The 26,876-nt window shown below is 41.4% G+C and overlaps 1 protein-coding gene across 1 annotated transcript in view; it reads left to right on the top strand.

Annotated features, from left to right (window-relative positions):
• LOC117531949 (protein unc-79 homolog) overlaps positions 1-26,876 on the top strand; it is a 95,826-nt gene that overhangs the window by 18,092 nt on the left and 50,858 nt on the right. Inside the window, exons 4-18 of the mRNA XM_034195137.1 lie at positions 713-883; positions 974-1,069; positions 1,165-1,220; positions 2,517-2,646; positions 2,758-2,822; positions 4,612-4,700; positions 5,013-5,053; positions 5,284-5,312; positions 16,163-16,392; positions 16,533-16,704; positions 16,791-17,021; positions 17,335-17,525; positions 19,738-19,861; positions 25,109-25,249; positions 25,720-25,923. Of these exons, the coding sequence (XP_034051028.1) occupies positions 713-883; positions 974-1,069; positions 1,165-1,220; positions 2,517-2,646; positions 2,758-2,822; positions 4,612-4,700; positions 5,013-5,053; positions 5,284-5,312; positions 16,163-16,392; positions 16,533-16,704; positions 16,791-17,021; positions 17,335-17,525; positions 19,738-19,861; positions 25,109-25,249; positions 25,720-25,923 (1,970 nt within the window). The remainder of the gene's footprint in view (positions 1-712; positions 884-973; positions 1,070-1,164; positions 1,221-2,516; positions 2,647-2,757; positions 2,823-4,611; positions 4,701-5,012; positions 5,054-5,283; positions 5,313-16,162; positions 16,393-16,532; positions 16,705-16,790; positions 17,022-17,334; positions 17,526-19,737; positions 19,862-25,108; positions 25,250-25,719; positions 25,924-26,876) is intronic.

The following is a 26,876-nucleotide window of genomic DNA, read 5'->3' as shown; positions in this document are numbered from 1 at the left end:
CACCTAAGATGAAAATTTCAGACCCCTCCATGATTTCTAAGTGGGAGAACTTGCAAAATTGCAGGGTGTTCAAATACTTATTTTCCTCACTGTATATATATATATATATATATATATATATATATATATCGTGCAAAAGTTGCCTAATGTTGTTCCTGGTTGAGATTTGTGAATTGCTGTAAACAAAAGAAACATCCAATTTGAAAACATGTGTAAAATAAAATGTGAGATTTTTTTCTTCTCTTTGATCATACAAAGTAAACACTTATGAATTTACAAGCCTTATTATTATTATTTTTTATTATTATTAAAAAATGAAGTAAAATTAATTTCATTTCTTTTTGGGTGTCTACCTGGTGCATGACAACAGAAAAAAACAGTTACCAGCGATCACAAAATAAAATGATTGTAAAGACCTCATTAAATACAGACAAATTTTCTTTAAAAAAAAATATATATTTACATTTAAACATTAGATACTGAGCAGTTTTTCAACTAATTTGAAATATTTCAGACCTTTTAAGTCTACTTTTGCACCATATATATATATATAATTATATATATATATATATATATACACACACACATATATAATCATAGATATATAACCCAGTTGGCATACAGTATTTTTAATACTGTATGTGCAGTTAATTGAATGAGTGTCTCTGTATCTCCTTGTCTTTTTTGTTTTGCATTTTCCCTTTCTCATCAGATTTAGGACAGTCCATATTTTACACCACAACCTGCCTCCTGCCCTTTCTCAGTGATGACATTCTCAGCTCTTTGCCATATACAATGATCTCCACATTAGCCACATTCCCCCCTTTTCTCCACAAAGACATCATTGAGTACCTGAGCACCTCTTTCCTCCCCATGGCAATATGTGAGTATGATCCTTTATGACATAATGATGGTACATATCCTGTCATTCAGTGCTGAAGTGTTTCTCTTTATATGCTGTGTCCGGCTCCAGTGGGCTCCACGCGAAGGGAAGGTGGAGTCCCAGCCTATGTCAATCTGTCTGCCTCGTCCATGCTCATGATTGCAATGCAGTACACCTCAAACCCTGGTAAGTCATCACACATGCTGCACTGGAAGCGTGCATGCACATTTTACATTAACTGGCAGTGGATCTGCACTGAAAATGGTTTTGTTCCTCACCAGTGTATCACTGTCAGCTGTTGGAGTGTCTAATGAAGCACAAACAAGAAGTGTGGAAGGTATCATTTCTACACTAAAAACATTTTGGTCCTGTCTTACGCATTTTTTTGTCTCACCAGCTACCTGCAGTTTTCACCTCACCACATTCATAAACCTTCTCTTGTGTCTTCCTCTTCCCCTCCTGCCTCTTGGCTCCATCCTCAGCATTTTTCTCTTACTATACTCTGCATCCCTCCTCTGCACATATTTCAACCATCTCAATCTCACCTGTGCTGGTTCTCTGATATGTTCATTCATAACCCTGTCCTGTCCATCATTCTAAACCTGATGGAAAGCATCTGCATCTTTAGCTCTGCCACCTCTGGCTCCGCCTCGTCTTTTAAATTAGCACCATCACCTCTCAGCCAGTCAAGATATCTACCTTCTTGTAAGCTTTCCATTTCACTCTTGCATCATCACCTCTGTTCTTTGCAATCTCACCATTCTTCTGCACTCCCTCTCATTCACACAGATATGCTCCATCTTTGTCCTGCTGGCTTTCATTCTCCTTCTCTCCAGTGCATACCTCCACCTTTCCAGGCTCACCTGATTGTGCTCCCTGCGCTCTATGCTGACTCCACAATTGAATGATTTTATATAGTCAATCCTTCAATGTGTATTGATAACTCTTAATTGGCTTTTTCTTCTGGTAGATTTCATATTTATGCTCTTGCTTGTGTTTTTGTCAGTCCAGTCCCATGTTTTTTTTTTTCGTGCTCCCGTCACAAAATGAGTAAAATTTTTGTGATGGGTTTTTTTTTAAACTCACTATTACTAACCCTACTCCTACCCCCAACCCTAACCTTAACCATAACCTAACCCTATTCCTTCCCCCAATCCTAACCATAACCACCCCGACCCCCCCCCCCCCCCCCGCTTCACTTTTAATTTTGTGCAGCCATCACAGAATGAATGAGAATGAATTTGTGCTGCTGTGACAAAAATGAGGTGCTTTTTGTCACAATTTCACGAACCAATAGATTAATGTATATTTTGTGCTCCTGAATCATGACATGCCATGAGACAGGGTAGTTTTTTTGCTCAATGGGCAATCTCACAGATGGTTTGCATTTGCTTGATGCCCTTACATCATTACTTCTGCCACGACTAGCATGTAATACTGGGTTGGACCATCGCATTAAAAAGAGGAAGTCACATCAAACTGACTGCACTGACCACAGATGATATGTTTGTTCTTAAAATCCTATAATAATCAGATAATGTTGCAGATGTATAATGCTGGATAAAAATACTGGAAATGACACTTCCTAAAAGTTTAATATGCAAACACTTTGTTTTTATTGTGTTGTTTGCAGGACCTACTTTATGTCATATCCTATGGGCCATCCCAAGTAAAGCCTCCAGCTGTGCAGATGCTGTTTCACTACTGGCCCAACCTCAAGCCACCAGGAGCCATCAGTGAATACAGAGGGCTACAGTACACTGGTCAGATTCTGCTGATTAATCATAACCGAAAATAGCTTTTTTTTTTTTTTTTTTTTCCAATTTTTCTTTTCCCCTGTTGACAATTTTGTGTTTTGTTTCCATTCCTAACAGCTTGGAACCCCATCCACTGTCAACATATCGAGTGCCACAATGCCATCAATAAACCTGCTGTCAAGGTGAACCTGTTACATTACTGCATGTTCACGCAGTAGAACACATACCTCAGCCAAAGGTCCTCAGTCTGCTTGATTTTAAATTAAGCATAATTCTTACACCCATTTCTGAAAAGAACAATTTTACCCAACAGATCCAGATCATTATCTACCTATGGACCAAAGTACACCTATGGATAGACAGTTGGTTCTGAACACTCACTGTTTTTCTAATTGCTGAACTGTGATCCTGATCTTTGATCCTGATCCCTCATCTAAATCACATTTATGACCTGTGACCCATATTGCTAAACTTAGATTCTGATTTGTGATTGCTTAACTTTGATCTTGCTTGCTGATCTTCGAATCTGAACAGTTGAGCTTTCATCCCATTTGCTGAACTTTGATCCCAAACATTTATATTTTTAAATTCTGATCACTCAGCTTTGATCATGTTAATGGAAGTTACTGCCATCATGTTTTGATGGCAGTAATTAAACTGATTGCTGATTGCTTTGCTCCTGTAATCAGGATCAAAACAGTAAGGATCAAAGATCAGCATTAAGGATCAAAGTCAGGCTCTTGGAAGAATCCTGCTCAAATCACCAAGTCAAACAAACAGATGCCAGTAATCACAGAACTGTCTTGGCAGAGTTAGTAACCAAGACCAAATTTGTTTGACTGCAGGAATAATGAGGGATGTCCTGGTCCAAAACAAAGTACTAGTAACAGGCATCCAGGGCATATAAAATGGATTGTATTAGCTTTATAAATCAATTTTCATATTTTATAAACACCTATACAAATATTAAAGTAGTGGCACTTTTTTTGTTATTGATTGCTTCATATGTGTTGTAGAACATTATCATTAAAATAAGGAAAATATTCCAGAAACTGAAATGAAAACACTGAAATTAAAAATAAATAAAAATTTAAAATGCAAATGCATTATTTTTTATTTAATAATAATAATAATAACACCCTATGTTGCCAGATCTCAAATGTTAAGCTGATCTGGTCTGGGGGATGCAAGAATAACTCTCTCTGGTAATTGAGTCATTTCTCAAAGTTCTATCTATAAATAAAACCTACATTGTTGCGATGACTCAGTTATTGGCTCAATGATGGCTACATTTATTCACATGATTTCATTTTTGGGAAAATGTGCTTGAGGATTTGACAGTAGAAAATGCATCTTGAATTGAAAATCAGGGTGCAAAGGTCCTGTACCAGATTGCTTTGCTGGGTTCAAACGTGCGTTTTTTTTGTGAGTCTCATACCAAACCAATTAGTGGACACCCAGGCATAAGTGGGTAATGATATTTGTGTGCAATGACGCCGTTTTACACCGGCCTCTTCCGCTTGGCTTGTCGCCTACCCAACTGTGCTGCAAACTGATAATTTGAGTCAGAATAAGGACATAGGCAGGGGTCAAATTTCAATTACCAGGAGCAGGGAGGGGGGCTTAATTGGAAGCTGTGACCCTGCATAGCCCTTGAGGATAGGGTGGCATCAAGTGAGCGGGGTAAATTACAGTGCACCTTCTGAACAATGAAGCCACAAGCCCTGAGTTTAGCACAGGGTGCAGAAGCGTGAAGTGCAGCATATGACTGCAGCCATCCACACACAGAGGCGTGAGGAGGCAGATACCCCGTGGGGTGTTGCATGTGCACATAAAATGCCCCTCACGCCAGAGCGACAAATGGAAACGTTGCCAGGAGCCAATACAATTGTGTGACACTCTAAAATCTGTGCCACTTGAAAATAAGAGATGCTGTAATTTGAAATAACAAATTTGATATTACTTTTGCAGATGTGCATAGATCCAACACTTTCTGTTGCCCTGGGAGACAAGCCCCCTCCCCTTTACATATGCGAAGAGTGCAGCCAGCGGATAGCAGGGTATGCAACACCTTCAAGAACATGCCATGATTCCAGATGTACATCACCTACTGCCTGCTGCATTTTTCCTCTCTCTCACCCAGGAGAAATAGATCTCCATGGTTACATAATTCACAACTAATGGGATCATCATCACAAAGAAAGACACTCACTTGTCTCTTTCATTCCACCATGTATCATAACTGCATGGCTCTGCACGTTTGTTTGTTTTTGGTTTTTTTTTTTGCATTTACCGATGATATGAGATGACATGCAAGATTATATGCCTTCAAATGTTCAGTAGTATTATTTCATACCTCTTTTGCTTTGCAGAGACCACGCTGAATGGCTTGTTGACGTCCTCCTCCCCCAAGGTGAGGGTTCACAAAGCAAATGTTTGAATTGAGTGGTGATCCTGCCCACATGCACTAAGTTATGCATTCAGCATGAAGCCTTTTTTGTGCATTCAATCCAGATACAGTACCTAAACGTTCTCTCCTGTGTTCCAGGATTATATATAAAAGCAGCCATATGCTACAAATCAAATTAAGTTATTTCTCGTGAACAGCATGATTAAATGACTGAAAATTCTCTGTCTTTGCAGCTGAGATATCTGCAATTTGCCAAAAGAAGGTAAGACATACATTTTTAAAGATGCACGCTATACGCTTTCTGCTACGGCAGGTGTGAGAGGCCCCAGCACTTCCAAATTGAGCCAAATGCCTTTAATCTACAATCTACATGTGTTTTATTGTTTAATATGTATTGTAAAGTGTCTGAGTATTTTAAAATGCACAACACAAATAAAATGCATGTGCTGCTATGGGTAGTCTAAGTGGGAAAATGGCAAAACTGTGCATGAGATGTGTGCATCTCTTGTGTGTGTGTAGCGCCATAGGAAGTCACAGACTTCCTGTGGAGTCTTTTGGTCCTGCACATGCAAATTCTATGGGTCTAGCAGAACAATCAAGAATGTATACAGCACATGCGGGGCCCATGCTCCCATCGTACACCTGAACCAAGTCAGGAGGTGACTAAAGGGGCACTATGATGACAGCAAGATGCGGGAATGACGCACGGTCATTGTACGAGTTACGTGCTTCAGAAGTACTGCACAAGTACTCCACACTTGCTATTTGTGTGGCACATGCAACACAACTGAAAAGACTCTGGGAATTTATACTGGGGAGATTGTGTAGTGTGAAACATTGGAGAACGGAAAAAGAGGGCACCACCAGGACTATATTCCCTAGTATGCACCAAGACTCCCCCGAACAACCTGACAAATGTTTTTTTTTTTTAAAGAGGAGATGTGATCAGACGTGACCACCGTGGTGTTGAGTGCCAGAGCATTGTGCTATAATGCAGCACAGACACCACACTGGGTGTTTTCACTCTTTCAGAACCTTGGACAGCGGCGCAGCCTCGAGGCTCATATCAGAATGATGCATCACGTCCACACAAGCTGTTTTTATTGCTGTAATATTGAGTGATTTTCTCGAATAAAGCCGTGCAGAAAATGTAGGCACAGTGTCGCCACACAGCTGCAACGAAGGGTGTTGGACTTCCATAGGCAGATGATAGTTGTAGAAGCTGAGGAGGTGCATGAAGGGATATTAGCTGTGCTAAAACAGGAACACCAACGTCGGAACATGAGTCAGCAGAGGCAGTGGTGGCCCTCTTTTTATACGTACTCCTGGCTTGCGTCAGATGCTAGTCGGGAGTGATTGGCACCTACTAACCACCTGGATCACAGGGGCGGCCCGTACTCCTGGTTTATGGGGATGGTGATTTGCAAGTCATATGCACTCCTCAAGCACTCCTCAAGCATGCATGTGATCCACTGATCACATGCGTCAGACATACGCGTGGCACAGGCTGGTGATGCAATATTCCCCATGGCTTGCGCAAGAGATGCATACTACGTCCGTACTCTTTCACAAACGTTCCCTCAGATTCTTGCGGCACAGCTGCGACTTGTTATTCCCTGCGACGCGTGCGCTTTTGTGAGTGAGTCCTTAAACACAAATTTAACCTACAGTACATGCAATAATTTGATTTGAGGGGGGTGGTAGCAAAGTGGTTAGTGCACCTGGTTTCAGTGCAGGAAGTTCCAGGTTCCAGGTTCCAGGCCACATTTTTCCATGTAATGTGAAGTTGCATTAGGAAGGGCATCCAGTGTAAAACGTGTGCCAGTTCAACATGCAGATCCACCTCAGATTTGCTGTGGTGACCTCCAGTGAAAACAAGGGAGCAGCCAAAAGGTCTTACTTACTAATGTGTCTGATGCTACTTCACACAACACAAAGATCCACAACACAATAGAAATACTAACTAAGAAACACTACAAATGTATCGTAAATAAAATAATAAACACCAAAAAGATAGTGAACTTCAAAGTCAAATCTTCCATAAAACAAACGCATCTACTCGGCTCTGTTGACAGGTATGCACTATTACTCAAAGATAATATAGCAACGCGATGCACTGAACGGGCCCTCAGTTCGAGTCTTGTGGGCAGGAACCTCCTTCGTGCTTTAGGACTTCAGTTTACATCTGTTTTTACACATGTTGCATGAATTGGGGGCAGACACATTTTCCAGATTAAACAGTTGCATGTGCCCTGCGACAGACTGGCATCCTATCCAGGATGTACCCCACCTCATACCCTATGACTGATGGGACAGGCTCCACCCCTGTAACCCTTAGCAGGAGTAAGCGGGTATAGAAAATGGATGGATAGTTGCATGTGCTGTCAGTTCAATTTGTTTGTACTCTTTGTGTTTTTTCAATTTGCAAGATGTTTTTTGATGCAACTACAGCACCTGTTGTAGAAGTGATGCAGGCAATTTTTATATTTCCTACCACTGTCTTTATTTGATTGCACACAGTCTAACATGATCAGTGTGCAGAAAAGCCTTTGCTGTCATAGATGAAGTACTCTGATTAACTCCACAGCACTTTCAAAATTGCTTTGCTTTATTGTCAAATACACGTGTGCATTGAAATTGTTAAATACATTTTGACCTCATTCTGCATGATAAGGATATTTCCGAATAAGCCTGAGATGATTGTTCACTGTGGCAGTGCTGTAAAGGCTGTTTTAGATGAAGCTGCCGGGGCGTGATGTTTGTTTGCTGTTGTTGAGCACAGGATTGAGGGCGTAAGCGCTCCGTGTTGGTTTCCAGGGCAACTAAAAGCTAATATCAGGTGCTGCACTCAGGTTGAGCAGTCAGGTGTCCTATAGTAGCCCTGCAGTTTAATCCGTAACCCTTCTGAACAGGTGTTGGTCCTGTTTGGACTCACTCCTTATTAACCAAACCTTTGTAATCTCAGAAGCGAGTCATTTTTACCAGAACAGCAGCTAATCAATGCACCAAAACAGAACATACAGTGGGAAATGTGATAGTATGTGAGCTGGATGAGAGAGGGAACTGACCAATCAGAGCACAAATATGTTAATTTAATAGCGAGCGTTGCATCCCACTAATGATATAAGATTAGTCGCTAATCACATTGCAATGGTTCTTTAGCACCATCCTATTTATTTTATTTATTTTTTATAAATCTGAAAAAGCAGATGTGCAGAGATTGACAATTTTAAAGGGGTCATAATGTGCAAAATCATCTTTGTCAAATTTTTACATTTAAATCAAAATCAAATCAAATCAATTTTATTTATATAGCGCCAAATCACAACAAACCGTCACCCCAAGGCACTTTATATTGCAACGCAAAAGCCATACAATAATTACAGAAAACCCCAACGGTCAAAACGACCCTCTGTGAGCAAGCACTTGGCGACAGTGGGAAGGAAAACTCCCTTTTAACAGGAAGAAACCTCCAGCAGAACCAGGCTCAGGGAGGGGCAGTCTTCTGCTGGGACTGGTTGGGGCTGAGGGAGAGAACCAGGAAAAAGACATGCTGTGCAGGGGAGCAGAGATCAATCACTAATGATTAAATGCAGAGTGGTGCATACAGAGCAAAAAGAGAAAGAAACACTCAGTGCATCATGGGAACCCCCCAGCAGTCTAAGTCTATAGCAGCATAACTAAGGGATGGTTCAGGGTCACCTGATCCAACCCTAACTATAATTTTAGAGATATTGCGCAAATGCAAAAAAGCGGTCCTACATATTTGCTTAATATGCACATTGAAGGACATATCCTGATCAAAAATGACTCCAAGATTTCTCACAGTATTACTGGAGGTCAGGGTAATGCCATCCAGAGTAAGGATCTGGTTAGACACCATGTTTCTAAGATTTGTGGGGCCAAGTACAATAACTTCAGTTTTATCTGAATTTAAAAGCAGGAAATTAGAGGTCATCCATGTCTTTATGTCTGAAAGACATTCCTGCAGTTGAACTAATTGGTGTGTGTCCTCTGGCTTCACGGATAGATAAAGCTGGGTATCATCTGCGTAACAATGAAAATTTAAGCAATGCTTTCTAATAATACTGCCTAAGGGAAGCATGTATAAAGTGAATAAAATCGGTCCTAGCACAGAACCTTGTGGAACTCCATAATTAACCTTAGTCCGTGAAGAAGACTCCCCATTTACATGAACAAATTGTAATCTATTAGATAAATATGATTCAAACCACTGCAGCGCAGTGCCTTTAATACCTATGGCATGCTCTATTCTCTCTATTATATCTCATTTAAATATGCTTGTCCTTTAAAAGTCCTATACAGGTGCTAAAAAGTCATTTTCGTCCCTTTTCCCCACAAATCCATCAAATTAAGGACTGATCCTTGGTTAAATGCCATGACATGTGCCTTTAGGCAACTCTGCAGACATACTGAATGAAGGTGGAAAGAGGACAAGCTACAGGTGTCTATGGGTATTCTGAGTAATAGACTAACCAACTATCAGAAGGGTGTGGCGGAGGCAAAATCTCAATATTTATTATTTCTAGCAGTTTTCATCATCCGAGAATGTAATGTCAAACTATAAACTCAGTTGTAAACCCATGTCCTTCTGTTTTGATGGATGCTACAATCACAACCTGTGAGCAGTTTCTTCACTATGTCATTGAAAAAGTGTCATCAGTCAGACAGAATGCAAATCACTGATGTACGCTACTCACTCCACTGGCTTCCAGTTCATTTTAGAATTGATTTTAAGATTTTAATGTTTGTTTTTAAAGTCATTAATGTCCCTGCACTATCCTATGTGTCTGAAAAGTGAAATCTTCACACTTAGAGTAGGGCATTTCGTTCATCTTGTTAACTTTATTTAGAGGTTCCGAGAATATATAAACTGTGGGGTTATCGTGCTTTTGAAGTAGTTGAACAAAGACTGTGGAACAAGTTACCTCTTGATTTATGCACTCTTTCCGAATAGCACTTTTTAAATCAAAGCGCAAGACTTATGTATTTAAACTTGCTTTTAATTACTGGTGGCGCTGTGATATGTTTTACTTTTGTGTGCCTTTTTAATTGTATTGTATGTTTGCTTTTATGCTTGGGAGTTTTATTCCTTGATTTTACCATAAAGTACTTTGGACACCTTTTGGCTGCTGTAAAGGGCGACAGAAATCAATGTTGATTGATTCATACGCCTGTGTGTGTGAGCAAAACTCCCCAATATGGGCAAAATATAATTTGGAAATGAATTGTTTTAGACTTCTGTGACATATGTAACGGATGTCCATATGTGAAGTCTTGCTTTCCTGAGACACGCCCACAAAATTTATGGGAGAGAGACTCTCCCTCACAAAAGAGGACAAAGAGCAGCTCCTTTCCATTTAAAGCAACAGGTACAGAAACAAGATTCAAATTCAAATTTCAAAATTTATTAATTTATATAGTGCCAAATCACGACTAGTCACCTCAAGGCGCTTCACAAATATCATTTAAAAAGCAGAATAAAATGAATTAAAACACAATAAAAAACATAAATAAGTAAAAGGAATAAAATAAATAAAAAGAATAAAAGAAGACACACAATCATGTAAAATACTAATGATAAAACAAGGAAAACAAGTGTGTCTTCAGTCTGGCTTTAAAAGTCTCCACAGAGTCCGAAGATATTTCATAGATCCTTTTCACAAATGCAACAAAAACCTGCAGTTATTTGTGGATATAAACTGTAAATAAATGCAAGTTTCTTACTGCGGATAACTCGGTACAGTCATAGCAGTGAAGTTGCAGTAGGTGTTGGGCGATTGCTCAGTTTTTTAAAACATTGAAAGAAGCTGATGACCTATAAAATATCAGATAATCGCAAGACCGTCAACAGGCACCGCGCAATGTTGGTGCCTGTCAGTAAGACAGGTAGGCAAGAAATAAAAACAAAAACAAACAAAACAAGGCTGACAAAGCTGATTGCAAAATGTGATATTCCTTTTATAATTGCAAGTACTCGCATACTGTTGCACTATCAGTGATTACTGCTTGCAGCAATATTGCAGTGACATTATGATTATTTGCATTACTTATAAACAACTACCTTGTTGTTGTTGCACACATGAGAAGCTTCAGAGACCTGAAAATTGGTGTTTTTAGAATGCATTTTTTTTGTGGCTATTTTTAGTTATAAACTTTAATTGCACTCATTGTGTAAAAGCCTCTCAGTTGACTTGTAATGACTGGACAGTAGTGCCAGCCGGTGGTTGAGATGGTAAGGTAAGCAGCTAACTGTATAATCGGCTATCTTAAAATGTTTACTTACATGTAGCGAGGTAAACATGTATATGGTTACGTCTACAGGGAAAATGTTCATGCAACTGAACATTTCTAATAACATTTCTGCCTTTCAGCAGTGATAAGAAGTGGTTTATTCTGAGTGTTTCTGATTGCCCCATCCAATAACATTGATTTGGCAGTTAGCCCACAGCTGTATTTACATTCTTAACCAATAATGAAATGATTAAATTCAGTTTTGTCCTGTGAGAAAAGATGACCCTCTAAACATCTAAAAATAGAGCCTACGTTGAAAAATGTCAGAGTTCCTCTAATATATCTCGCTGTAAATCCAATAAATCAATCAATTTTTTTATATAGCGCCAAATCACAACAAACAGTTGCCCCAAGGCGCTTTATATTGTAAGGCAAGGCCATACAATAATTATGTAAAACCCCAACGGTCAAAACGACCCCCTGTGAGCAAGCACTTGGCTACAGTGGGAAGGAAAAACTCCCTTTTAACAGGAAGAAACCTCCAGCAGAACCAGGCTCAGGGAGAGGCAGTCTTCTGCTGGGACTGGTTGGGGCTGAGGGAGAGAACCAGGAAAAAGACATGCTGTGGAGGGGAGCAGAGATCGATCACTAATGATTAAATGCAGAGTGGTGCATACAGAGCAAAAAGAGAAAGAAACAGTGCATCATGGAAACCCCCCAGCAGTCTACGTCTATAGCAGCATAACTAAGGGATGGTTCAGGGTCACCTGATCCAGCCCTAACTATAAGCTTTAGCAAAAAGGAAAGTTTTAAGCCTAATCTTAAAAGTAGAGAGGGTGTCTGTCTCCCTGATCTGAATTGGGAGCTGGTTCCACAGGAGAGGAGCCTGAAAGCTGAAGGCCCTGCCTCCCATTCTACTCTTACAAACCCTAGGAACTACAAGTAAGCCTGCAGTCTGAGAGCGAAGCGCTCTATTGGGGTGATATGGTACTACGAGGTCCCTAAGATAAGATGGGACCTGATTATTCAAAACCTTATAAGTAAGAAGAATTTTAAATTCTATTCTAGAATTAACAGGAAGCCAATGAAGAGAGGCCAATATGGGTGAGATATGCTCTCTCCTTCTAGTCCCCGTCAGTACTCTAGCTGCAGCATTTTGAATTAACTGAAGGCTTTTTAGGGAACTTTTAGGACAACCTGATAATAATGAATTACAATAGTCCAGCCTAGAGGAAATAAATGCATGAATTAGTTTTTCAGCATCACTCTGAGACAAGACCTTTCTGATTTTAGAGATATTGCGTAAATGCAAAAAAGCAGTCCTACATATTTGTTTAATATGCGCTTTGAATGACATATCCTGATCAAAAATGACTCCAAGATTTCTCACAGTATTACTAGAGGTCAGGGTAATGCCATCCAGAGTAAGGATCTGGTTAGACACCATGTTTCTAAGATTTGTGGGGCCAAGTACAATAACTTCAGTTTTATCTGAGTTTAAAAGCAGGAAATTAGAGGTCATCCATGTCTTTATGTCTGTAAGACAATCCTGCAGTTTAGCTAATTGGTGTGTGTCCTCTGGCTTCATGGATAGATAAAGCTGGGTATCATCTGCGTAACAATGAAAATTTAAGCAATACCGTCTAATAATACTGCCTAAGGGAAGCATGTATAAAGTGAATAAAATTGGTCCTAGCACAGAACCTTGTGGAACTCCATAATTAACTTTAGTCTGTGAAGAAGATTCCCCATTTACATGAACAAATTGTAATCTATTAGACAAATATGATTCAAACCACCGCAGCGCAGTGCCTTTAATACCTATGGCATGCTCTAATCTCTGTAATAAAATTTTATGGTCAACAGTATCAAAAGCAGCACTGAGGTCTAACAGAACAAGCACAGAGATGAGTCCACTGTCCGAGGCCATAAGATCATTTGTAACCTTCACTAATGCTGTTTCTGTACTATGATGAATTCTAAAACCTGACTGAAACTCTTCAAATAGACCATTCCTCTGCAGATGATCAGTTAGCTGTTTTACAACTACCCTTTCAAGAATTTTTGAGAGAAAAGGAAGGTTGGAGATTGGCCTATAATTAGCTAAGATAGCTGGGTCAAGTGATGGCTTTTTAAGTAATGGTTTAATTACTGCCACCTTAAAAGCCTGTGGTACATAGCCAACTAACAAAGATAGATTGATCATATTTAAGATCGAAGCATTAAATAATGGTAGGGCTTCCTTGAGCAGCCTGGTAGGAATGGGGTCTAATAAACATGTTGATGGTTTGGATGAAGTAACTAATGAAAATAACTCAGACAGAACAATCGGAGAGAAAGAGTCTAACCAAATACCGGCATCACTGAAAGCAGCCAAGATAACGATACGTCTTTGGGATGGTTATGAGTAATTTTTTCTCTAATAGTTAAAATTTTGTTAGCAAAGAAAGTCATGAAGTCATTACTAGTTAAAGTTAATGGAATACTCAGCTCAATAGAGCTCTGACTCTTTGTCAGCCTGGCTACAGTGCTGAAAAGAAACCTGGGGTTGTTCTTATTTTCTTCAATTAGTGATGAGTAGAAAGATGTCCTAGCTTTACGGAGGGCTTTTTTATAGAGCAACAGACTCTTTTTCCAGGCTAAGTGAAGATCTTCTAAATTAGTGAGACGCCATTTCCTCTCCAACTTACGGGTTATCTGCTTTAAGCTACAAGTTTGCGAGTTATACCACGGAGTCAGACACTTCTGATTTAAAGCTCTCTTTTTCAGAGGAGCTACAGCATCCAAAGTTGTCTTCAATGAGGATGTAAAACTATTGACGAGATACTCTATCTCCCTTACAGAGTTTAGGTAGCTACTCTGCACTGTGTTGGTATATGGCATTAGAGAACATAAAGAAGGAATCATATCCTTAAACCTAGTTACAGCGCTTTCTGAAAGACTTCTAGTGTAATGAAACTTATTCCCTACTGCTGGGTAGTCCATCAGAGTAAATGTAAATGTTATTAAGAAATGATCAGACAGAAGGGAGTTTTCAGGGAATACTGTTAAGTCTTCTATTTCCATACCATAAGTCAGAACAAGATCTAAGATATGATTAAAGTGGTGGGTGGACTCATTTACTTTTTGAGCAAAGCCAATAGAGTCTAATAATAGAGTCTAATAATAGATTAAATGCAGTGTTGAGGCTGTCATTCTCAGCATCTGTGTGGATGTTAAAATCGCCCACTATAATTATCTTATCTGAGCTAAGCACTAAGTCAGACAAAAGGTCTGAAAATTCACAGAGAAACTCACAGTAACGACCAGGTGGACGATAGATAATAACAAATAAAACTGGTTTTTGGGACTTCCAATTTGGATGGACAAGACTAAGAGACAAGCTTTCAAATGAATTAAAGCTCTGTCTGGGTTTTTGATTAACACTATTTAAATAACAGGAGACATTCTAACGACATATAACATCTGCTGCTACACTGATGACTTCTTACTCTGCAGCCTGACGATCTCTGGTCTCCAGGATCTAATCGATCACGCTAACAGCTACATTACCCAACACGGACTCAGCTTCAATCCTCTGAAAACCACGTGTGTGACATTTGGTAAGAGTCCCTACACCAACCACTGTTGGACCCTTGATGGCACCAGGCTCGTCGAATCCACAGAGGTGAAGCATCTAGGAGTCACTCTCACCAACGATGCCCGAAGTCACTCAGAAACACGCATTCAGGCAGCCAGATGCGCGTTTTACTCTCTCCAAGGCGCGGGGTTGTGTGTAAGGGGTTGTAATCCTGGCACCATCACTCATATTTACATCTCTGCTATAAGACCTGTTCTGACCTATGGTTTAGCGTGTACCTACCAGAATAAAACTGCTATGGATAGGGTTGAAGTTACTCAAAGTAATTTTCTTAAAGCTGCCCTTGGTTTAAAGTCCTACTGTAGGTCATCTCCTCTTCTCCAAGCATTAGGCGTCGATCGTGTCAAAAAATATGTCAACATCCAGAAACTATCATTGTTCAGGTCTATGTTCTTGTTGAGCTCACGTACACATACTGTGTAATTATCTTTTATGTCAGGCACTTCAGGGTCAATTGTCTAGTCAGGCTAATCTCGCTTCAGCTGTTAATATCTGCCAGGAGTATGGTATATCCTTAGCTAAATATCTATGGGACACGTCTTATAAAGGAGCTAGTAAGAGAACCATCAAAAGAACCCCTGAATGTGGTGTCGCTGACAGTGTTCGCTTCATTTTAATTGCCGTTGGCGTCTTTGAGAGCTCAGTTGTCAATGATTTATTGTCACCATTTTAATATTGTTGTGTCTGTCTATTGTTGATTTTATATATTTTATATTTTTTTTCTCCATGATTTAGGAGGTTCAGTAAATCAAATCAATCTAAGGCAGGAGTGGTAGCCACATGGTGCATTGATTTCAGTGTGGAAAGTTTGCAGTTCAAACCCCATCACTGCCACATTTCTACATGTAATGTGGAGTTACGTCAGGAAGAACATCCAGCGTAAAACTTGTGCCAATTCAACATGCAGATCCACCTCGGATTTATTGTGGTGACCCCAAGTGCAAAGAAGGAAGCAGCCGAAGAGACTTACAGCAGATATTCTAAACTGCCTTTTCGTGTTTATCTTTCAACTTCAACCACAAATGTCATCAGTGGTTCTGTCTTTTTTGGAGGGAACAGTATATTAGTTTGTGGAAAAGTTGCATAATATGACAGGTAAAGACTGTATTTGTTCTTAATGCAGATTCTTCAGCCACTGTAAAAAGTTGTCATTAAGGTGTTTTTGCTGCCGTGGGCTCATCACAGGATGTATGTTGTGTCTTTCCTTGTCTTTGTAGAACTGCAGCTCTCATGTCAGGAGGGCTGTGGTCACCTGCTTCTCGGCCGGCTGCTGCGGGCGTCATGGCAACCGGCCTGTCCGCTACTGCAAGCGTTGCCATGCCAACCACCACAGCAGCGAGGTGGGGGCTGCAGCTGAGACCCATCTGTATCAGACCTCGCCCCCTCCCATCAACACCCGGGAGTGCGGCGCGGAGGAGCTTGTGTGCACTGTGGAGGCTGTTATAAGGTACATGTGCAGTGAGCGTGCACACCTGCAAGGATGCAAAGCATGGTTTGCTCCAATGTGATGAAAAACCCTTTTTCCCCTCCTTTGACATCTTTATCATCTTTCTTTCCCGCCTGCCCACCCACGCCGTATCCATCCAGCCTCCTCAAAGAAGCAGAAATCCACGCAGAGCAGCGTGAGTTTGAGCTGAACAGGCGGCGTCAGATGGGCCTGTCCGCCTCGCACCACTCTCTGGACAATATCGAGTTTGACAACAAAGAGGACGACCAGCACGACCAGCGCCTCCTCAGTCAGTTTGGCATCTGGTTCCTGGTGCGTAATCAGTGCGCCAGTCAGTAACACGGAGGATGTGGAGGGATCAGAATGCTAATGTGTATATTAATCCCACCTCCCCGCAGGTGAGCCTGTGCACACCCAATGAGAACACTCCCACGGAAAGCCTGGCTCGGCTGGTCAGCATGGTGTTCCAGTGGTTCCACTCCACCGCCTACATGATGGGCGATGAGGTTGGGAGCCTGGTGGAGAAGCTAAAGCCTCAGTTTGTCACAAAGTGGCTCAAGACAGTGTGTGAAGTGCGCTTTGACGTCATGGTCATGTGTCTGCTGCCCAAACCAGTTGAGTTTGCTCGGGTAAGGTCAAATAAGTGCACACAAGGTGTGCATGGGGTGCTTGGGGGTGTGTGTGTGTCTAAGTTGTCGGCAACTGCATGACTCATGAAACTGACAACTCCAAATATTATCTGTCCCTTCCAGGCGCCACATTCTCTTCACACTTCCTGTCCATCTCAGATATTCTACAACATTAGCATTCGAGCTTGTTGCAACAGATATAATCAAATGATGACATTAAATGCAGAGAGTGCAGGATGTGTGTGTGTGTGTGTGTTGGAGTGCTTTTTAAAATTACTGTCATCGAAGATAATCGATGGACACTTCTCCACAGGTGGGAGGTTACTGGGACAAGTCGTGCAGCGCCGTCACCCAACTAAAGGAGGGTTTGAACCGCATACTGTGCCTCATACCTTACAATGTCATCAGCCAACCACTGTGGGAGTGCTTCATGCCTGAGTGGCTGGAGGCTATTCGCACTGAAGTGCCCGATGTTCAGCTGAAAGAGTTCCGTGAAGTGCTCAGGTACACCCGCCGCCACAACGATGTGTCTGCACTTTGTAGTTGATTGTAGTTGAGAAGGGAAATCCCATTTCTATAGTAATAGCTTGTTGCTGCAGTAGAGCAGCATGGCAGCTTAATGGTTAGCATTGTTTCCTCAAAGCAAGAACGTCATGGTTTCGATTCCCACAGGTGGCCTTTCTGTGTGGAGTTTGCATGGGTTAGGTGAATTGGAAACTTTATAATTGTCCAGGTCTCCCTTGCAAAAGAGACCTCGATCTCAACCTGGTTAAATTAAATTAAATGTAAACAAAATAACCTGAAAGGTTTCAGATTAGATTAGAAGACTTGGGAAGACTGATTCAGGGAAATTGAGGTTCCAGTAGCATTGTATAGCAGCACACGGGGTAAGAACCAGACAGAGTATACTACTGTTCCTCTCGATCCCATCCCCTGTCTTCCTGTTACTCCTGGAGTTGTACAGTTTGATGGCCTGAGGGACAAAAGAGTTTTTCAGTCTGTTGGTCCTGCACTTGACGGTGTGCAGAGGGTGACTGGCATCGTCCATCATGTCCAGCAGTTTGTCCAGTGTCCACTTCTCTGCTACCAAGAATACAGCTTCATGCCAACCACAGAGCCAGCCCGCCTGTTCAGTTTGTCCAGCCCATTGTCAGTCAGATTTGGCCCAAACTTGGTAGAAGGATTGAGTGTCATCCAAGAACAAAGTGATTTTATTTTGAGATGAAAACACTTAAAAAATCAAGGTCCGAAGGCAATGTAACATGGCTATTCTGACAAACCTGTAGTCACAATTAAACACTAACATGAAGCCACATATAACTTTTTTAACATATGACCCTTGATCTTGGATGCTCAAGATAGGTCAAGTTCAAGGTCGCATTTAATTCAAACAGTTTTGAGCCCATATGTATTAAACATAGTGGAAGGGTTGTGTGCTGGGAATTGAACACATGTCAAGGCCACACAGAACAGTGGGAGGAGGTGATGGTCTAGTGGTTAAGCGTTGGGCTTGAGACCAGAGGATCCTCAGTTCAAATCTCAGCCTGACCAGAAAATCACTAAGGGCCCTTGGGCAAGGTCCTTAATCCCCTAGTTGCTCCCAGTGTGTAGTGGGCGCCCTCACATCGGGGTGAATGTGAGGCATTGATGTATAACGCGCTTTGAGCGTCTGATGCAGATGGAAAAACGCTATATAAATGCAGTCCATTTATGGGTGATTCTTAGACTACGGGCACTTATTATGTCCTTTGATCATATTGTATGAAAAACAGAAAAAAGGGGAAATTTCACACTTTTATAGTTATCTTTACAATGAAAGTGTGTTAAGAAATTTGTTCTAGTAGTCTATGATGACTTTTTCACCTTTTTTCAGCATCATTATATGCAAATATTGCCGTTTTGTGCTTGTCCCACACCCAGACTTTTGATCTTCAATGATAAAAATGAATGGTAAAGAAACGTTTTTTCTAATGTTTTAAAATATCCATGAATAAAATATCAGTAAAATAATCAAAACATAAGTGGGGTATTCAATGTCATACAACTGTTGTGATTTTTTTAAACAAAATATAGTTGTCCCACACTATTGCCGTAATTTCCACCACAACACTGTAATGTCCCTAAACAGTTTGTATGAAAGATTGTTTGGGTAGATTCTATGGAGATAAACAGTGACATCAGAGCACATGTATATAGTGCCAAATCACAACAAACAGGTGCCCCAAGGCGCTTTATATTGTAAGGCAATGGTGTGGTGGAAATTACATTTACAAGGCCAACAGTGCCCGTAGTTAAAGAATCACCCTTATAACAGTGTGTTCTGTTAACACCAAATCATATTTCCCAATTTCTACTGGTTTTGATTGCTGGATAGGGTTGTTTGACAAGGATGTGTTCTTTTCCAAAGCAAATAGAAAATGTCTGTTACAGTCTGTTAACGTGAGGAAGCGAGGCTGAAAACAGGATTGTAAAAGGCAAATGTCAGTTTTTCTGCTGTTGTCACTGGGTTATCGAAATCCTTGTGTGTGGGGAGGTGGGGGGGGTACAACTCATGCAGCGCTTGCAGTAACGGAGAGGCTGGTTGCCATGACGCCCACAGTTAATAAGAGGAATGCTGTGCACATCAGTCTGATTGTGTAACTGTATCCCGGGATGAATTTTTGCTCTTGTGCACAGAAGCATGTGATGACTCGTGATTTGTCTGTTCGCCCCACAGCAAGATGTTTGATATCGAACTGTGTCCCCTGCCCTTCTCCATGGAGGAAATGTTCGGCTTCATCAGCTGCAGATTCTCAGGCTACCCGGCGTCTGTGCAAGAGCAGGCTCTGCTGTGGCTGCATGTGAGCACACACACACACGCACTTCCCCACCCCGTGTCAGATTCCCGCCCCGTGGTTCGGTCCGCTGTGGGCGTGAATTGAACAGGTTGTCAAACAGTGTGAGAATGTGAGTGGGCTTCCTGCTGAATATGCATCTGGGTCACAGATCAAGACCGAGTGAGGTGGGAAGGATTTTGCTTTTTATCACATAAACGCTGACATTTTGGTGCTTTTACTCTTATAACTGCAATCAAAGGATTGTATTAATTCTCTGAATATACACACATTTTGACGTAGGTTATCTTGAAATACTGATCTTTTATGTTATTATTTTTTGAACATTCCATCTTTCAAACTCATGAAAATATTCTCGCCATTGCCCTTACAAACATTCATTATTTGTACATTATTATTTTCAGTCATGGTGATCACATTTTTCAGGATTGTAGTATTTAGTCATGTAGGTACATAATTTGAAAAAGTATTTATTGATTCATTTTCACAGAAAGACTTTTGGATTAGTGTGCATAATGCAGTTTCTGGAGTGGACTTAAGTTTTAATTAACATCCATCCATCCATTTTCTTCCACTTTATCCGGAGTCGGGTCGCGGGGGCAGCAGCTCAAGCAAAGCCGCCCAGACCTCCCGATCCACACACACCTCCCCCAGCTCCTCCGGGGGAACCCCAAGGCGTTCCCAAGCCAGCCGAGAGATGTAATCCGTCCAGCGTGTCCTGGGTCTTCCCTGGGGCCTCCTCCCAATGGGACGTGCCCGGAACACCTCTCCAGCGAGGCGTCCAGGGGGCATCCAGAAAAGATGCCCGAGCCACCTCAACTGACTCCTTTCGATGTGGAGGAGCAGCGGCTCAACTCCGAGCTCCTCCCGAGTGACCGAGCTCCTCACCCTATCTCTAAGAGAGCGCCCAGCCACCCTGCGGAGGAAATTCATCTCGGCCGCTTGTACCCGCAATCTCGTTCTTTCGGTCATGAGCCAAATCTCATGACCATAGGTGAGGATCGGAACGTAGATCGATCGGTAAATCGAGAGCTTTTCCCCCCTACTCAGCTCTCTCTTCACCACGATGGTCCGATACAGCGACCGCATCACTGCAGACGCTGCACCGATCCGTCTATCGATCTCACGCTCCATCTGGCCCTCACTCGTGAACAAGACCCCGAGATACTTAAACTCCTCCACTTGAGGCAAGGACACTCCACCGACCTGAAGAGGGCAAAGCACCTTTTTCCGGTCGAGAACCATGGCCTTGGATTTGGAGGTGCTGATTTTCATCCCGGACGCCTCACACTCGGCTGCAAACCGCCCCTGTGCACGCTGAAGGTCCTGATTTGACGAAGCCAACAGAACCACATCGTACGCAAACAGCAGAGACGAGATTCTGTGGTTCCCAAACCAGACCCCCTCTACACCCTGACTGCGCCTAGAAATTCTGTCCATAAAAATAATGAACAGAACCGGTGACAAAGGGCAGCCCTGGTGGAGGCCAACGTGCATTGGAAACAGGTTTGACTTACTACCGGCAATGCGAACCAAGCTCCTGCTGCGGTCGTACAGGGACCGGATATCCCTTAGCAAAGGACCCCGGACCCCGTACTCCCGGAGCACTCCCCACAGGGTGCCCCGAGGGACACGGTCAAACGCCTTCTCCAGATCCACAAAACACATGTGGACTGGTTGGGCGAACTCCCATGAACCCTCAAGCACCCGATGGAGCGTGTAGAGCTGGTCCAGTGTGCTGTGACCAGGACGAAAACCACACTGCTCCTCCTGAATCCGAGGTTCGACCATCGGTCGAATTCTCCTCTCCAGTACTCTGGAATAGACCTTACCAGGGAGGCTGAGGAGTGTGATCCCCCTATAGTTGGAACACACGCTCCGGTCCCCCTTCTTAAACAGAGGGACCACCACCCCGGTCTGCCAATCCAGAGGCACTGTCCCCGATCGCCACACGATGTTGCAGAGGCGTGTCAGCCAAGACAGTCACACAACATCCAGAGACTTCAGGTACTCAGGACGGATTTCATCCACCCCAGGAGCCTTGCCACCGAGGAGCTTTCTAACCACCTCGGTGACTTCTGCCTGGGTAATGGATGAGTCCGCCTCTGGGTCCCCAGTCTCTGCTTCCTCTTCGGAAGACGTGACGATGTGATTGATTTAAATTAATTAATTAAACGTCCCATCGTCACGTCACGTTTAATTAACATGTTATTTGATAAATATTCAAGGACATGTTAAATATATATATATATATACACACAACCCCTGGCAATAATTATGGAATCACCGGCCTCGGAGGATGTTCATTCAGTTGTTTAATTTTGTAGAAAAAAAGTAGATCACAGACATGACACAAAACTAAAGTCATTTCAAATGGCAACTTTCTGGCTTTAAGAAACACTATAAGAAATCAGGAAAAATAACTGTGGCAGTCAGTAACGGTTACTTTTTTAGACCAAGCAGAGGGAAAAAAATATGGACTCACTCAATTCTGAGGAATAAATTATGGAATCACCCTGTAAATTTTCATCCCCAAAACTAACACTTGCATCAAATCAGATCTGCTCAATAGTCTGCATCTAAAAAGGAGTGATCACACCTTGAAGAGCTGTTGCACCAAGTGGACTGACATGAATCATGGCTCCAACACGAGAGATGTCAATTGAAACAAAGGAGAGGATTATCAAACTCTTAAAAGAGGGTAAATCATCACACAATGTTGCAAAAGATGTTGGTTGTTCACAGTCAGCTGTGTCTAAACTCTGGACCAAATACAAACAACATGGGAAGGTTGTTAAAGGCAAACATACTGGTAGACCAAGGAAGACATCAAAGCATCAAGACAGAAAACTTAAAGCAATATGTCTCAAAAATCGAAAATGCACAACAAAACAAATGAGGAACGAATGGCAGGAAACTGGAGTCAATGTCTGTGACCGAACTGTAAGAAACCGCCTAAAGGAAATGGGATTTACATACAGAAAAGCTAAACGAAAGCCATCATTAACACCTAAACAGAAAAAAAACAAGGTTACAATGGGCTAAGGAAAAGCAATCGTGGACTGTGGATGACTGGATGAAAGTCATATTCAGTGAAAAAGTAACCGTTACTGACTGCCACAATTTTTTTTTCCTGATTTCTTATAGTGTTTCTTAAAGCCAGACAGTTGCCATTTGAAATGACTTTAGTTTTGTGTCATGTCTGTGATCTGCTTTTTTTCTACGAAATTAAACAACTGAATGAACATCCTCCGAGGCCGGTGATTCCATAATTTTTGCCAGGGGTTGTGTATATTATATATATATATATATATATACACACACACACACACAGAGAGTAGTGTTCAGAATAATAGTAGTGCTATGTGACTAAAAAGATGAATCCAGGTTTTGAGTATATTTCTTATTGTTACATGGGAAACAAGGTACCAGTAGATTCAGTAGATTTTCACAAATCTAACAAGACCAAGCATTCATGATATGCACACTCTTAAGGCTATGAAATTGGGCTATTAGTAAAAAAAAAAGTAGAAAAGGGGGTGTTTACAATAATAGTAGTGTGGCATTCAGTCAGTGAGTTTGTCAGTTTTCTGGAACAAACAGGTGTGAATCAGGTGTCCCCTACTTAAGGATGAAGCCAGCACCTGTTGAACATGCTTTTCTCTTTGAAAGCCTGAGGAAAATGGGACGTTCAAGACATTGTTCAGAAGAACAGCGTAGTTTGATTAAAAAGTTGATTGGAGAGGGGAAAACTTATACGCAGGTGCAAAAAATTATAGGCTGTTCATCTACAATGATCTCCAATGCTTTAAAATGGACAAAAAAACCAGAGACACATGGAAGAAAATGGAAAACCATCAAAATGGATAGAAGAATAACCAGAATGGCAAAGGCTCACCCATTGATCAGCTCCAGGATGATCAAAGACAGTCTGGAGTTACCTGTAAGTGCTGTGACAGTTAGAAGACGCCTGTGTGAAGCTAATTTATTTGCAAGAATCCCCCGCAAAGTCCCTCTGTTAAATAAGACATGTGCAGAAGAGGTTACAATTTGCCAAAGAACACATCAACTGGCCTAAAGAGAAATGGAGGAATATTTTGTGGACTGATGAGAGTAAAATTGTTCTTTTTGGGTCCAAGGGCCGCAGACAGTTTGTGAGACGACCCCCAAACTCTGAATTCAAGCCACAGTTCACAGTGAAGACAGTGAAGCATGGTGGTGCAAGCATCATGATATGGGCATGTTTCTCCTACTATGGTGTTGGGCCTATATATCGCATACCAGGTATCATGGATCAGTTTGGATATGTCAAAATACTTGAAGAGGTCATGTTGCCTTATGCTGAAGAGGACATGCCCTTGAAATGGGTTTTTCAACAAGACAATGACCCCAAGCACACTAGTAAACCAGCAAAATCTTGGTTGTAAATATCTAAAATCTAAAAAAAAAAAAAAAATCTAAATACTAGTTTAGTGATTCACAGGATTGCTAAAAAAGCAGTTTGAACATAATAGATTTGAGTTTGTAGCGTCAACAGCAGATGCTACTATTATTGTGAACACCCCCTTTTCTTTTCTTTTTTTTACTAATAGCCCAATTTCATAGTCTTAAGAGTGTGCATATCATGAATGCTTGGTCTTGTTGGATTTGTGAGAATCTACTGGTACCTTGTTTCCCATGTAACAATAAGAAATATACTCAAAACCTGGATTAATCTTTTTAGTCACATAGCACTACTATTATTCTGAACACTACTGTGTGTGTGTATATATATATATATATACACATATACACACACAGTGGTGGGCACATATATATATATATAAAATTTTGAAGGTCTCCATTTCAATTTAATTTATAACTAGCACCAAATCACAACAAAGTTGCCTCAAGGTGCTTCACACAAGTAAGGTCTAACCTTACTAACCCACAGATCAAGCACACAGGTGACAGTGGTAAGGAAAAACGCTCTCTGATGATACTGAGGAAGAAACCTCAAGCAGACCAGACTCAAAGGGGTGAAATCATCAAATCCAGCACATTGATCCTGTCGCTTCTCGTAAGGATAGAAAAAGAAAACGGTATCAGTCAGAAGAAAAACTACACTTAAGCTATAATTCGTCAGCATTAAGCAACAGGAGAGCATAAGAAATAAGATGATCACTAGCCCTGAGCTCCACTAACAGACCCAGACTGTTACCGTTATTGTTACCGTCGGCCCCTTACCGTTTGGCATGTCTCTTTTGGATGTAGGTGCTCTCAGAGTTGGACATTGTGGTGCCACTTCAGCTGCTTATCGGGATGTTTTCTGATGGCGTGAACTCTCTGAAGGAGCTGGCCAATCAGAGGAAGACTCGGGCTTCAGATCTGAACGGCAACATGGGCGCACGCAGGGTAAGGCGTCACTGATGTCAAAGTAACTCCTAACAGACACAAAGAACTAGTGCTCCATTTTCAACCCATTTTAGACCTAATATCAGAATTATGTACGGTATATTCCCAAACCAGCTGCCATCTCTGTTTAAACATCTGTGTATTCTTTAAATTTGTGGGCTCAGCTTGTGATTTTGATTTTTATGTTTTTTTTTCCTCTCAAGCACCCATTTAGGACTCAGATGTTCTCATTTTTACGCTGTTTGATGTTGTCTATTATTCATTGAGATGTATGTTACCATGGAAACAGCCAGTCTAAATATAGCTCCCTGACAGAGCTTCATTTAACTTGTGAGATTTGTCACTGAAAATCAGAAGAATGCAGGTGTTCATTAAATGTGTCGGTAACGTGAGAACAGTTTACATAAAAGAGACATACAGTACAGTTTGTTTTTGTTGTTTTTGTTAAATGATGATACCTTTGATGGTAGGTGAGTGTGGTGTCAGATCCAGGATGGCGTGCACACCAGAACACACTCAGCCCATTCCCCAGCCCGTTCCGAAGTCCCCTGCGCTGCAGCCCCTTTAAAAACCTGGGTCACGCCACGGGCCACTGTGCCTTGGATCTGGACTGTGACGATGATGACATGAACCTCGGCTGCTTCATCCTCATGTTTGATCTCATCCTGAAACAGGTGACTATGACATCCTCAGGAGTAACAAACCTACAGATATGTATTTTAAAACATTCTTGGCCTGGCTGTGGTACTTGTATGATTGTTGTAGCTTTTCATGCATTTTATCTCTCCTGATACAACTCAAATACTGAATTGCCCAACACAGGTACAAATTTTGTATTATTATTATCAGTAGTAGTAGTATTATAATGGATTAAACTCAGGAACTGCTTGTCATACCGTCTTAATTTGTGTGTGAAAGTATCTGCACAATTAAATTTTTTTATAGGATGTAATAGAAAACTTTGCTGGCAAGTGTAATAACACTGACTACTCAGTTCTCAGGTGTGTTAGTGTGTTTTCCACAGACGCTGCTCAGAGACCCCAAGTTTGTACTTGAGTGAATAGAATAATTTTCTTAAAAATTGTCCAGAAATGCCTGTTTTGACCACTGAACCTAAGAATGCTTTTTGCCAGTCAGTAACTACTGAGGCCAGAGAGTCTAATGTGAGATTAAATTACACAGTGACCCCAAGTTTCTACTTGATGAAATTTTAACATTTTCCCACAGAATGACCAGAAATGCCTGTTTTGACCACTGAGCTCCAATCAAAAGACTGCTTTTAGCATAACAGTGACTACTGAGGCCAGAGAGTGTAATTTGGGCTTAAATTACACAGTGACCCCAAGTTTCTTCTTGATGAAATTTCAACAATTTCCCTGAGAATGTCCAGAAATGCCTGTTTTGACCGCTGAACCCCAATTAAAAGACTGTTTTTTGCATGACAGTGACTACTGAGGACAGATAGTCTAATGTGGGCTTAAATTACTCAGCGACCCCAAGTTTCTACTTGATGAAATTTTAACATTTTGCCAGAGAATGACCAGAAATGCCTGTTTTGACCCTGATTAAATGAATCTTTACTCCATGTATAAGCTATAACTTACATTATGCAGGGCCCCTGAGTTTT

This window comes from Thalassophryne amazonica, chromosome 19 (assembly GCF_902500255.1).
Source record: "Thalassophryne amazonica chromosome 19, fThaAma1.1, whole genome shotgun sequence".
Classification (NCBI taxonomy): domain Eukaryota; kingdom Metazoa; phylum Chordata; class Actinopteri; order Batrachoidiformes; family Batrachoididae; genus Thalassophryne; species Thalassophryne amazonica.
This window is presented reverse-complemented; position numbering and strand designations above follow the sequence as displayed.